Source organism: Neofelis nebulosa, chromosome 12, assembly GCF_028018385.1.
Source record: "Neofelis nebulosa isolate mNeoNeb1 chromosome 12, mNeoNeb1.pri, whole genome shotgun sequence".
NCBI lineage: Eukaryota > Metazoa > Chordata > Mammalia > Carnivora > Felidae > Neofelis > Neofelis nebulosa.
The window spans coordinates 49,380,954-49,393,044 of NC_080793.1; the positions used below are offsets into that span (position 1 = coordinate 49,380,954).

Below are 12,091 nucleotides of genomic sequence, written 5' to 3' on the forward strand. Positions count from 1 at the left end.
GGGGCACCTGGCCGGCTCAGTCAGTAGAGCACATGACCCTTGACCTAGGGTCTTGAGTTCAAGCCCCACGTTGCGCACAGAGCTTACTTTAAAACAGCAGCAACGACACAATCTTTCCTATTATTTTGTTCGGCTGTACTTTTTTCTCCTTATCAGAATCCATCATTCCACACAGATTTTTAACTTCTTCGCAAAGCTACAAAGAAGTTAAATGATTCAGAAATATATGGCGTCACTTGATATAAGTCATATATTGGACAACATGCTCAGAGATTCTCCAGGTCTAACGCGTAAGGGTTTCTGTGCTTGTTCGTCTCCTACAGGCATCTGGTAAAAGGCCTGGCCGCATATTTCCTGGTGTAGCACTGGTTAACCCGTTTCTAAGCTTGCTCAAAACGTTGGTTCTAAATATTCAACCTCAATTTAGATCTTGGAAGCAAACACATTCTTAGTGCAAAATGCGGTTATTTTCTTCCTAGCCTTCCCACCACATTCTTAAAACATACACCTCCCTGCTTTGCCAAAAGGGCTTAAAAAAAATCCCAAACATAAATGGTCAGGAATGTAAATATTTTTGTTCCTCACCCGAATCTTCTTTGGCAGAAGGTCAAAAATCTTCCCGGTGGCTTCGCAGAGCAGACTCCAGAGGTGGTGGGCAGGGCTGGGCAGTTTCATGGCCTGACTCAGGCCCTGTAAGGCACTCATGCATAACTCGGGATTGGGAAGTGGGGAAGCCGTTTTAAACACCGCCACCATTAAGTTTTCAACAAAACCCACCATCTGTTCGTCTGAGACGTGTTTTATCCACAGAGGTGTAGAAACCAGGAGGTATTTCTTGACGTTCAACTGGAAGCAAACCAAAAGAGGTCAGGAAGAAACGGGCCAAGTCTGGGCTTGCAGGGTTTAAAACCTCAAGGTCACCCCTGTGTTTGAGGGCACATTGAGAGATGAAAGGTTCAAGGTTACTTCCCTGCCCCTCATTTCCCCCCAGGTTCACGGTCCAGTGGGCCACCGCTGCTTGCGATTGTGGCCACTGCAGTGACCTGTGGTCCGGGGCAACTTGTGTATATATGGTATCTGCCAATCCATCTGGGTACCACTCAGCTTAAGCCCTGGATTGTTTTGGGGAGGGGAATAAAATGCTAACTTCTGAAAGTACTTGACAGTTGCTATTTAGTCTTAAAAGGTCACATTCTCTGGCAAAAAAAAAAATAATAATAATAATAAAATGAATCCTGGACATGAAAGCCTCATCTGCAGGAAATCGACTGGCCAGAGTATCTGATATTATTAATTTCTTCTTCTAGGAAGCGTAAGGAGATAAGGAGAACTGGCATGCCAGAACCATTTTTGACCAAAGAGGAGCAGCTGAACACGTAGAACTGATTGTGGCATGCTGGAGGTCATGAGGGCCGGAAAGGCACATGGTTGAAAAGAGCTCTGTGTCAGAGACGTTAAGAGAGGAGGCTTCAAAAATTCTTCGAAACGGGCAGAGCATGCGGTCTGTCCTGGCCCTGGGGGCTGAGGGCGGGCGCCGACTGGAGCACCTGCTCTGTTCTGCTGTTGGCGCGTAAATCCACAGACAAACATGAATGCATAACAACAGAAAATGGCATTGGAAGAGTGGGAATCAGCAGTTTTGCACAGGAAACTTTGTGAGATGCTGTTTACGGTCGCGTGCCTGAAGTGGGGACAAGATTGAACAAGAAGAGTTTGGTGCTTTGGAAAGTGTGCAAGCTGCTCGTGAACTCTATTCTCTATCAGGACAAGTAACTGAAATTGATGAAGCTTTTGCAGAAAATACAGGACTTGTCAACAAATCTTGGTATGAAGATGGTTGGCTGATCAAGATAACACTCAGTAATCCTTCAGAACTGGGTGAATTAATGAGTGAAGAAGCATATGAGAAATACAGAACACCTACTGAGGAGTGAAAATGGAACCCCTAAACCAGTATGAAACAACTTAATCTGGCATAGTTGTCCTAAATTAGTGCTGCAGAGAGGATTTAAAATAGCAACTTTTAGCAATACCAGTGCAGAAAGAAACTACTTGCAACAATGTTAATGAAAGAAAACACCGCTTAACTTTCTGATGATTGCAGATAAATACAATATGTATCTTTTTTGCAACACCTATGATTTTTAGGCGAGGCTCCAGTTACAATATGGAGAATCCTGAAATTATCTGTGGTTAAAAACTAGTTCCAAAGATTATGTGATTCAAGGATAACATTGTCATCTTAAGCCTTTGGGAACTGTTAATTTTTTTTTTTAATGTTTGTTTATGTTTGAGGGAGAGAGACACACACAGAGTGAGAGCAAAGGAGGGGCAGAGAGAGGGAGACACAGAATCTGAAGCAGGCTCTAGGCTCTGAGCTGTCAGCACAGAGCCTTAGGTGGGGCTCGAACTCACCCCAGGCTCATGAGATCATGACCTGAGCCAAAGTCGGATGCTTAACTAACGGATCCACCAAGGCGCCCTCCGATCGTTTTTTTAAAAAGACAAGGTATATAATTAAGAAAATGAATTCACCGACTTAATTTGTTAATTAACAATGATGTTAAGAAAAGTCCATTCTCAAAGACAAATGCAAAAAAGTAACACAGATCTGAAAGAGAAGTGGAAGGATAACTGAATTCTAGAAAGATTTTTGAGGTAAACAAAACAGGCTGTTCAAGTTCTACCTGGTTCAAAAGGAAAGAGGAGTTAATAGAACAGTGTCTGAGACACGGACTTTGGAGTCAGCCAGACTCGCTCCCAGATATTAGCTACATAAACTCTGTTTGATCCCAATTTGCCTCAGTTTGTCAACCTATAAACTGGAAACAATAAAATCTACTTCTCACAAGTGGACTAAGCTGGGCACAAAAGACTTCATATTGTATGATTCCACTCTAAAGAATTTCTAAAGTTTACATGAAATTTAAGTTTATATGAAAGTTGTTTAAAAAAGGAAAAATTAGAGGGGCACCTGGGTGGCTCAGTTGGTTAAGGGTCCAACTCTTGATTTTGGCTCAGGTCATGATCTCACAGTCGTAAGAGCCCGACATCAGGCTCTGCACTGGGTGTGAAGCCTGCTTGGGATTTTCTCTCTCTCTCTCTCTCTCTCTCTCTCTCTCTCTCTCTCTCTCTCTCCTCCACCCCCCTTCCCCCATTCATGCGCTCTCCTTCTTCCTTTCAAAAAAAAAAAGGGAAAAATTATAGAGACTAAAAGCAGATCAGCAGTAGCCTGGGTCTCAGACTGGGAGCGGGGATTGTCTCCAGGTTGGCATGACGGAACTTTCTGGGGGTGATGGAAGTATTATCGGTGACGGATAAAAATGTACAAATGTACCAGAACCCATCAAACTGTACATTTAAAATAGCCATATGTTATGCAATATAAATTCTAACTCAAAGATGTATAAAAAACACTGGTGTGTCAGGGTCGAAGACAGATTCAGTCTGATGTCAGGAAGCACTCACTGAGTGCCTACAAGTTGCAGGTACGTGGCCACTACTCAGTAATGGCGGCTACACGGAACGTGCTTGGAGCAGACAGCTGATGACAGCTGCTGACACAAAGGATGCAGACCTCAGTCACGTCTCCCTTCAGTGGAAGAGAATTAGAATACGAAGCGGAGCTTAAAAGAAAAAAGTACCCAACAGGAACTGAAGTTAAAAGACTGAGGAACTAATACAAGAGCTTGGCCAAATTCTCAAAGAACTAAAGCCTCCCGAATAAAAGAGTAACGATGAGTCATTTAACTTACGATCAATTGGTAAACCTCTAGGGGATCATGGAGTGTGGTTTTTCTTGTCCCACCTTAGAATATACTCAAAATTATACAATTTACTAATTGCTTTTCTTTAAGCCATCTTATCCCATTCTTCCTACTTACCCTTGGCCTGTACCCTGGAAGGTGCTGGCTCCCTCTTTCTGTCGTAGATACCAGGCTAGGTCACTTCTTCCTCAGCGCTTTGTTCAAGCCCAGCACGCTGGCAGAGATGTTTCTACACCCTCCCACCTACGTGCCCTGTGCCTCTAACTTGATGCTTGATGAGATCCTACCAAGTCTTCAAGGCTCACCTGAATTGCTGTCTTTTCTGTGAAAGGGAGAGATCATATTGGATTTGCCTGTTTCTTAATACCTCCTAAATATCAGGGGCACCAGCGTGGCTCAGTTGGTTGAGCATCCAACTTTGGTTCAGGTCACGATCTTGTGGTTCATGAGTTCGAGCCCCGCATCGGGCTCTCTGCCATCAGCCCAGAGCTCGCTTTGGATTCTCTGTTCCCCCTGCCCCTCCCCTACTCACATGCACATGCTCGCTCTCTTTCTCTCTCTCTCAAAAAGAAACAAACAAAACCAAAACCAATGAATATCATTTATATGATATAGGTATATAAATAAACCTAGGCTCTCATAACTCCATCACTTTCTAGCTGGAGGATCTTGAGAAAGGAACTTTCGTATCTCTGACCATATTTTCCTTTTTCATAATCAAGGGAAGCTGAAAGCATGAATGTCGACGGCTGGGGCAGAGTTCTGCATCACAATCTTCCCATCTGCTGGCCAGCCATTGCCAAGCCCCCAATTTTTACAAAATCACATCTGGCCACCCTTGACTTTGAGAACATACGCCCAGATGAACGTTAATCTCTCCCCAAAGAACCAGATCCTCCTGTTGCCCAACACCCTTAATTGCTACATACACTCAGACTGTGGATCAGTGGTGGCATCACCCACAGTCCCAACAGGGCAGCTGCATTCTGGGATGATTGCGCCTGCGTCACCATAATTTCCAGGCACAGCTGCTGTATTTCTTCTCCTGAAAGAGAAGAAGAGAGTATTGGTAACACAGCTCCTTCTCAGATTCCTTTTCAGGCTTCCATGTCTTAAATCAAAGCCTCTGCTTGGGTGACATCTACAAGCAATAGAACGTGAGTAAACCGAAAGGTATTTCAAGTGACCTTTTCATTGTGAGTCAAAGAATGTGCCCACAGGCAGCAGCAGGTTAAGCCTTGAAACTGGCAAGGGCCATGATCTAGCTTGGGAAATTTCTCTTCTGGTGTCCCAAGAAACCTAAATAATCAAGGGGCGCCTGCCTGGGTGGTTTAGTCAGTTAAGCATCTGACTTCGGCTCAGGTCATGATCTCATGGTTTGTGGGTTCGAGCCCCACGTCGGGCTCTGTGCTGACAGCTCAGAGCCTGGAGCCTGCTTTGGATTCTGTGTCTCCTTCTCCATCTGCCCCTGGCCCACTCGTGCTCTCTCTCTCAAAATAAATAAATAAGTAAATAAAAATAAAAGAAAAAAAAAGAAAACTAAATAATCAAATACCATGAAAAATTTGAGAAAACACGAGCTAAAACTCTTTGCCTCTGTTTTCCTCTCCTTCTACCTTGCATTCAGCCCATAGAAAAATCCGTTTAGGTCTGGAAGGACTTAAAAATGTTGCCACATTCCCCAGTGATCGAGTCCTTTTAGTAGCCTGATCCCCATCAGCACACGTATTTTCCCAACCCCTTTTCTTCTTTTTTCTAAGGATTTTTACTAAAACATAAACATTTTAATACAGCACACAAAAGTAGGGGGAGGCTCAGGAGAACACAATTTTGTTTTTTTTTTAATTTTTGAGAGAGAGAGAGAGAGACAGAGCAGGGAAGGGGCAGAGAGAGGGAGACACAGAATCTGAAACAGGCTCCAGGCTCTGAGCTGTCAGCACAGAGCCTGACGCGGGGCTCGAACTCACAAACTGCGAGATCCTGACCTGAGCCAAAGTCGCATGCTCAACCGACTGAGCCACCCAGGCGCCCCAGGAGAACACAGTTTTTAATGAAATCTCCAGAAACACGGTATCGGTGACGTCATATCTTACACAGGTATTAGGTTCAACTGAAAGCATTTAAGTGAAAAACTGTACACAGTCAGAATCATCTTTGAGCAACCTCTCAGCTGCATATAAATTATGGTTTATGAGGCGTTTTGTATATCGTGAGCACCGTAAACAGTAGGCAAACACACACACACACACACATACACACACACACGATATTATAGCATTGTTAAAAAATTGTCCCCCCCCCCCACCCCCCGACCAATGCCACTTTTTCTTGAGATCGGGGCCGGGGGTGGGGGGGGATATACATGGGATTAAATGTGCATATACTAACTCCACAAAAGAGGTTGCTGGGGTGTGCATTCCCTCTGCCTCTCATCACAAAGAATCTGTGGTAGACAGAATAACGGCCCTCAAAGATGCCTACATCCTAATCCCTGGAACCTGGGAACATGTTGCCTTGCTTGGCAAAGGAGCTTCTCAGATGTGATTGGGAATAAAGACGAGAGATGGGGAGGTTACCCTGGACCGTGCAAAGGGACCCATGAATCACACGAGTCTTTGATGCGGAAAACCCTTCCTGGTTGTAGAGAACCAGAAAGGGGACAGCGTGAAAAGGCTTCGGCCCTCCCACGCGGGCTCTGCAGATGAAGCACGGGGGATAGCAAGCCAAGGCACGTGGGCAGCCTCTAGAAGCGGGAAAGAAATGGATTCTCCCTGTCTCACTCTGTTCGGACTGCTATCCCAATACATCACAGACTCGGTGGTTTATAAACCACAGAAACTGATTTCTCACAGCCCTGGCAGCTGGCAGCCCAAGATCAGGGTGCCAACATGCTGGGCTCGGGCGGGACCGCTTTCCCGGCTGCCGACGGCCAGTTCTAGCCATGTCCTCGCACTGTGGAAGGGGCAAGGGAGCGCGGTGGGGCCTCTTTTATAAAGGGCAACAATCCTGTTCACGAGGGCTCCACAGTCACAACCTGATCACCTCCCCAAGCGCCACCTCCCAATAGCATCACACCGGGGATCAGGATGTCGACACGTGAGTTTTGGGGGGGAACGAAATCGCTCAGGCTGTAGCGCTCCCCAGGGCATCCAGGGAAGGATGCTGTTCTGCCGATACTTTGATTTTGGCCCAGCGGAAGCCACGCTGGCCCTCGGGTCCACAGAACTCCAAGCCGATACATCTGTACAGCTTCAAGCTGCTTCAGGCTGCCAGGTCTGTTACCACAGCAACAGAGAACAAATCCACCCTCCCCCGGGGGGGCTTCCTTGAATCCCAGAGCTCCGAAAACGCGGTCTGATGACCATCAAACTGGGCTCTCTCTGCGACCTGTGCCACGAGGCCCAGCAACGGGCCCGCCTCCGTCCAGTCTCGTTTCGGTGAGCGCGTGTGGCCCGTGTCATTGGAACTCCTCCCCCTCGGCCTCAGCCACCTATAAAGTGACTCAGGGAAAGGAGCCCAGACGGTCACCCAAGCCGATGGACCTCACGATCGCAAAGGTCTCTCCGGCCGCCGTCACTCGCGACCCAGAATCTACTTTTCTCTTCAGGTCACGTCCTAAAAGCGGAGTCCGAAGGCCTGAAAACACTTGATATTTACCGAAGTTTAGCCTCATGAGTGGCGAGAGGAGCGCAGCCCAGCTCACGGGGGGGAACTGGTAGCTCTCTCCAACAGCTGCGATGGGTTTCATCACGACTTTGAGAAGGGAAGGAGGCACAGACTCAGGACCTGCAACAGAAAGGGAAATACTAGTAAAATGCTTCGGCAGCATCATGAGAGGCAGAAATGCCAGCTTTCCTTTTCTTCTAGTGCCAAAGGATCTGGTATCACATGTTCAACTATGGTTGGTCCTTCAGTTCTGTGCTCTCAGTCTCAACCCCCTCCGTTACAAAACCCTGCTTCCTCTGCTCTTCTCCTCCTCACTTGCCTCTGGTTTTTCCCTCTTGTCTGGACAGAAATAGTCCACGTCACTACTTGACCGTCTTCCATACGCTCTTTGTCTTTTCATCCAGCTTTCTTTTTTTTTTTTTTTTTTTTTTTTTACATTTTTTTTTTATTTATTTTTTGGGACAGAGAGAGACAGAGCGTGAACGGGGGAGGGGCAGAGAGAGAGGGAGACACAGAATCGGAAACAGGCTCCAGGCTCCGAGCCATCAGCCCAGAGCCTGACGCGGGGCTCGAACTCACGGACCGCGAGATCGTGACCTGGCTGAAGTCGGACGCTTAACCGACTGCGCCACCCAGGCGCCCCTTCTTTTTTTTTTTTTTTTTACATTTTTTTTAATTTATTTTTTGGGACAGAGAGAGACAGAGCGTGAACGGGGGAGGGGCAGAGAGAGAGGGAGACACAGAATCGGAAACAGGCTCCAGGCTCCGAGCCATCAGCCCAGATCATCCAGCTTTCTAAAAAGAGTGACTCGTCCACGTTCCTGCGCCATTAGTCACTCCCCAATCTACTTCCAGAAGAGGAGGTCATTACTGCCTCGTCAGGCATAGTCCCTTCTAGTGGCCGTGAAGTCCTTCCATCCCTGTGGCCCACAGTGGTCGTGCTGTGTACCATGTGACTTGCCACTTTCTCTCTCCAGCCTGTGCCACGGCTGACAGCTCCAGAGGGAAGTGCCTTCCGTCACAGCTAATCCATAGGCTAACCAGCTATGTATGGCATGGGGCTATGGCTTTAACATACTCTTGTTTTGTTCCCCCAGGGGCGGGTTAATTTGCAACTGAAATGATGAGACACTGGAACAGGTATGAGTGGAGCCATAAGGCACAGTCAGGGTTTGAGGAGCCATGAAGGGCCATGTAAAAGTGAAGTCTGAAGGAAGCCGGAAATGATGTGTATAAAGGTTAAAGAGCAAGGAGAAAAGCAAAAGCAGCCGGATCAACATATGTAGCAGAAGGGAAATCAGCATCAGCAGCAAGAGAAGCAGACTGAGTAAACGGAAAAGCATCAGTAGGAGAAGGATAATCAGAGGTAGAATCAGGAGATAAGCAGCAGAATCAGCAGTGAAAGAGGGGAAGCAAAGGTGGGGCAGAGTCAGCAAAAGGCACAACAGCTGTAGAAAGGAGAAGCATGGGAGAAAGGAGAAGCTGAGGCAGACAAGGCAGCAGAATCAGCAGGCACTTAAGACGGGGAAGCAGAAGCGGGGCAGAGTCAGCAAAAGGCACAACAGCTGTAGAAAGGAGAAGCACGGGAGAAAGGAGAAGCGCGGGAGAAAGGAGAAGCGCGGGAGAAAGGAGAAGCGCGGGAGAAAGGAGAAGCTGAGGCAGACAAGGCAGCAGAATCAGCAGGCACTGAAGACGGGGAAACAGAAGTGGGGCAGAATCAGCAAAAGGCACAACAGCTGTAGAAAGGAGAAGCACGGGAGAAAGGAGAAGCGCGGGAGAAAGGAGAAGCGCGGGAGAAAGGAGAAGCGCGGGAGAAAGGAGAAGCGCGGGAGAAAGGAGAAGCGCGGGAGAAAGGAGAAGCTGAGGCAGACAAGGCAGCAGAATCAGCATGCACTGAAGACGGGGAAGCAGAAGCAGGGCAGAGTCAGCAAAAAGAACAGCTGCAGAAAGGAGAAGCACGGGAGAAAGGAGAAGCACGGGAGAAAGGAGAAGCACGGGAGAAAGGAGAAGCACAGGAGAAAGGCGAAGCTGAGGCAGACAAGGCAGCAGAATTAGCAGGCACTGAAGACGGGGAAGCAGAAGCAGGGCAGAGTCAGCAAAAGGCACAACAGCTGTAGAAAGGAGAAGCACGGGAGAAAGGAGAAGCACGGGAGAAAGGCGAAGCTGAGGCAGACAAGGCAGCAGAATTAGCAGGCACTGAAGACGGGGAAGCAGAAGCGGGGCAGGGTCAGCAAAAGGCACAACAGCTGTAGAAGGGAGAAGCAAGGGAAAAGGGAGAAGCTGAGGCAGACAAGGCAGCAGAATCAGCAGGTACTGAATACGGGGGAAGCAGACGTGGGGGCAGAATCAGCAAAAGGACAAACACCATAAAAGGAGAAGCACAGGAGCAGTAGTAGCTGAGGCAGAAAAGACAGCAGAATCAGGAGAGACTGGACAGAGGGAAACAGAAGCTGGGCAAAGTCTGCAAAAGGACAAACAGCTGCAGAAAGGAGAAGCACAGAGAAAGAGGAAAGCAGAACCAGCAGATGCTGCATATGGGGAAGGAGAAGCAGAGGTGGAGTTTTTCTAGAGAGGATACAAAAATGACCAATAAAAATATGAAAAGATGCTCAACATCACTTAGCATTAGAGAGATGCAAATCAAACCACAGTAAGATATCACTTCACTCACATCCATTAGGATGGCTGTTTTTTTGTTTTTTTGTTTTTAAAGAAAAAGGAAAGAAAGGGGAGGTGGGTGGGGGGATGGGTATTAAGGAGGGCACTTGTTGTGATGAGCACTGGGTGATGTATGAAAGTGATGAATCAATGGATCCTACTCCTGAAACCCACACTATGCTATATATTAACTAACTTGAATTTAAATAACATCTTGGAAGTTACTTAACACTCCACAATTGTTGGTGAAGATGTGGAGAGATTGGAACCGCTGTGTACTGTTGGTGGGATTACAAAATGATAGAACGGCTACGGAAAACAGTATGATGGCTCCTCGAAAAATCAAAAATAGAATTCTGGGTCTACACTCCAAAGAACTGAAAGCAGGATCTTGAAGAGATGTTTTTACACCAGTGTTCACAGTAGTACTATTCACAACAGCCAAGAAGTAGAAGCAACCCAAATATCAATCAATGGGTAAATGGATAAGCAAAATGTGCTTATGTGTACATAAGCAAAATACATATGCGTATACATATGTGTGTGTGTGTGTGTATATATACAGTAAAACCTTAGTTTGCAAGCATAGTCCATTCAGGAAACATGCTTATAATCCAAAGCACTTGTATATCAAAGTGAATTTCAAGAATCATTGGCTATGTTGTGATCATGTGATTTTCAGCGTCACGTACTACTTGTATGGCAAGACATCGCTTGTTTATCAAGTGGAAATTTCTTAGAAATGTTTGCTCGTCTTGTGGAACACTCACAATCTGTATACCATATATATACAAATTAGTTTCAACATTAAAAAGTAAGGAAATCCTGTCAGACATTATAACATAAATGAATCTTGAAGACACTATGCTAAGTGAAATAGCTCAGTCACAACAAAACAAATACTGTATGCTTCCATTTATATCAGGTACCTAAGTAGTCAATGTTGATAGAAACAGAAAATAGGGTGGCTCAGTCAGTTAAGTGTCTGACTCTTGGTTTAGGCTCAGGTCATGACCTCGTGGTTTGTGAGTTCGAGCCCCGCATGGGGCTCCACGCTGACAGTGCAAAACCTGCTTGGGATTCTCTCTCTCTCTCTCTCTCTCTCTCTCTCTCAAAATAAATCAATAAACTTAAAAAAAAAAACAACCCAAAACCAGGAAATAGAATGGTGTCTACCAGAGATTATGGGGAGGGAAAAAGGGTATTATTTAATGGGTATAGAATTTCAGTTCTGCATGATGAAAAAGATTGGTTTCACAATAATGTGAATAAACATAACACTATTGAACATATGTTTTAAAAAAATTATACATTAGAAAAATTAATGGGCGCCTGGGTGGCTCAGCCGGTTAAGCGTCCGACTTTAGCTCAAGTCACGATCTCGCAGTCCGTGAGTTCGAGCCCTGCGTCGGGCTCTGGGCTGATGGCTCAGAGCCTGGAGCCTGCTTCTGGTTCTGTGTCTCCCTCTCTCTGTGCCCCTCCCCCATTCATGCTCTGTCTCTCTCTGTCTCAAAAATAAGTAAACGTTAAAAAAAAAAATTAATAACCTTCCAAAATGGACCGTATCAAGCCCAGGTGGGTTCACCGAATTATACCAACTATTTAAGGAAGACATTACACTAATTCTTCCTTATACTAATTATACTAATTTCTCTTTCAGAAAACAGAAGCACAGGGAATACTCCTAACTTATTCTGAGGATAGCATTGCCCTAATACTAAACTAGACCAAGATAAAACAAGAAACCTCCAGAACGATATCTCTCATGAACACAGATGCAGAAATCCTTAACAAAATATTAGCAAAATAAATCTACCAATGTATAAAGAGAATTATAAACTATGACCAAGTGAGGTTTATTCCAGATATGCAAGGCTGGCTCACCATTCAAAAATCGACTGATATAACCTATCACATCAGTAATCACTAACAAAGAAAATCACACAAACAATATCAATAGACGCAGAAAAAGCATCTGACAAAATCCAACACCCATTCAT

The 12,091-nt window shown here is 45.9% G+C and overlaps 1 protein-coding gene across 5 annotated transcripts in view; it reads right to left on the bottom strand.

The window, feature by feature from the left end:
* The window catches only part of FOCAD (focadhesin), a 325,702-nt gene that overhangs the window by 18,584 nt on the left and 295,027 nt on the right, over window positions 1–12,091 (bottom strand). For all 5 annotated transcript variants that reach the window (XM_058695228.1, XM_058695227.1, XM_058695229.1 and 2 more), the window contains 3 exons: window positions 7,425–7,553; window positions 4,697–4,812; window positions 586–846 (listed from right to left, as the gene is read on the bottom strand). In XM_058695228.1, coding sequence (XP_058551211.1) covers window positions 586–846; window positions 4,697–4,812; window positions 7,425–7,553 — 506 coding nt within the window. The remainder of the gene's footprint in view (window positions 1–585; window positions 847–4,696; window positions 4,813–7,424; window positions 7,554–12,091) is intronic.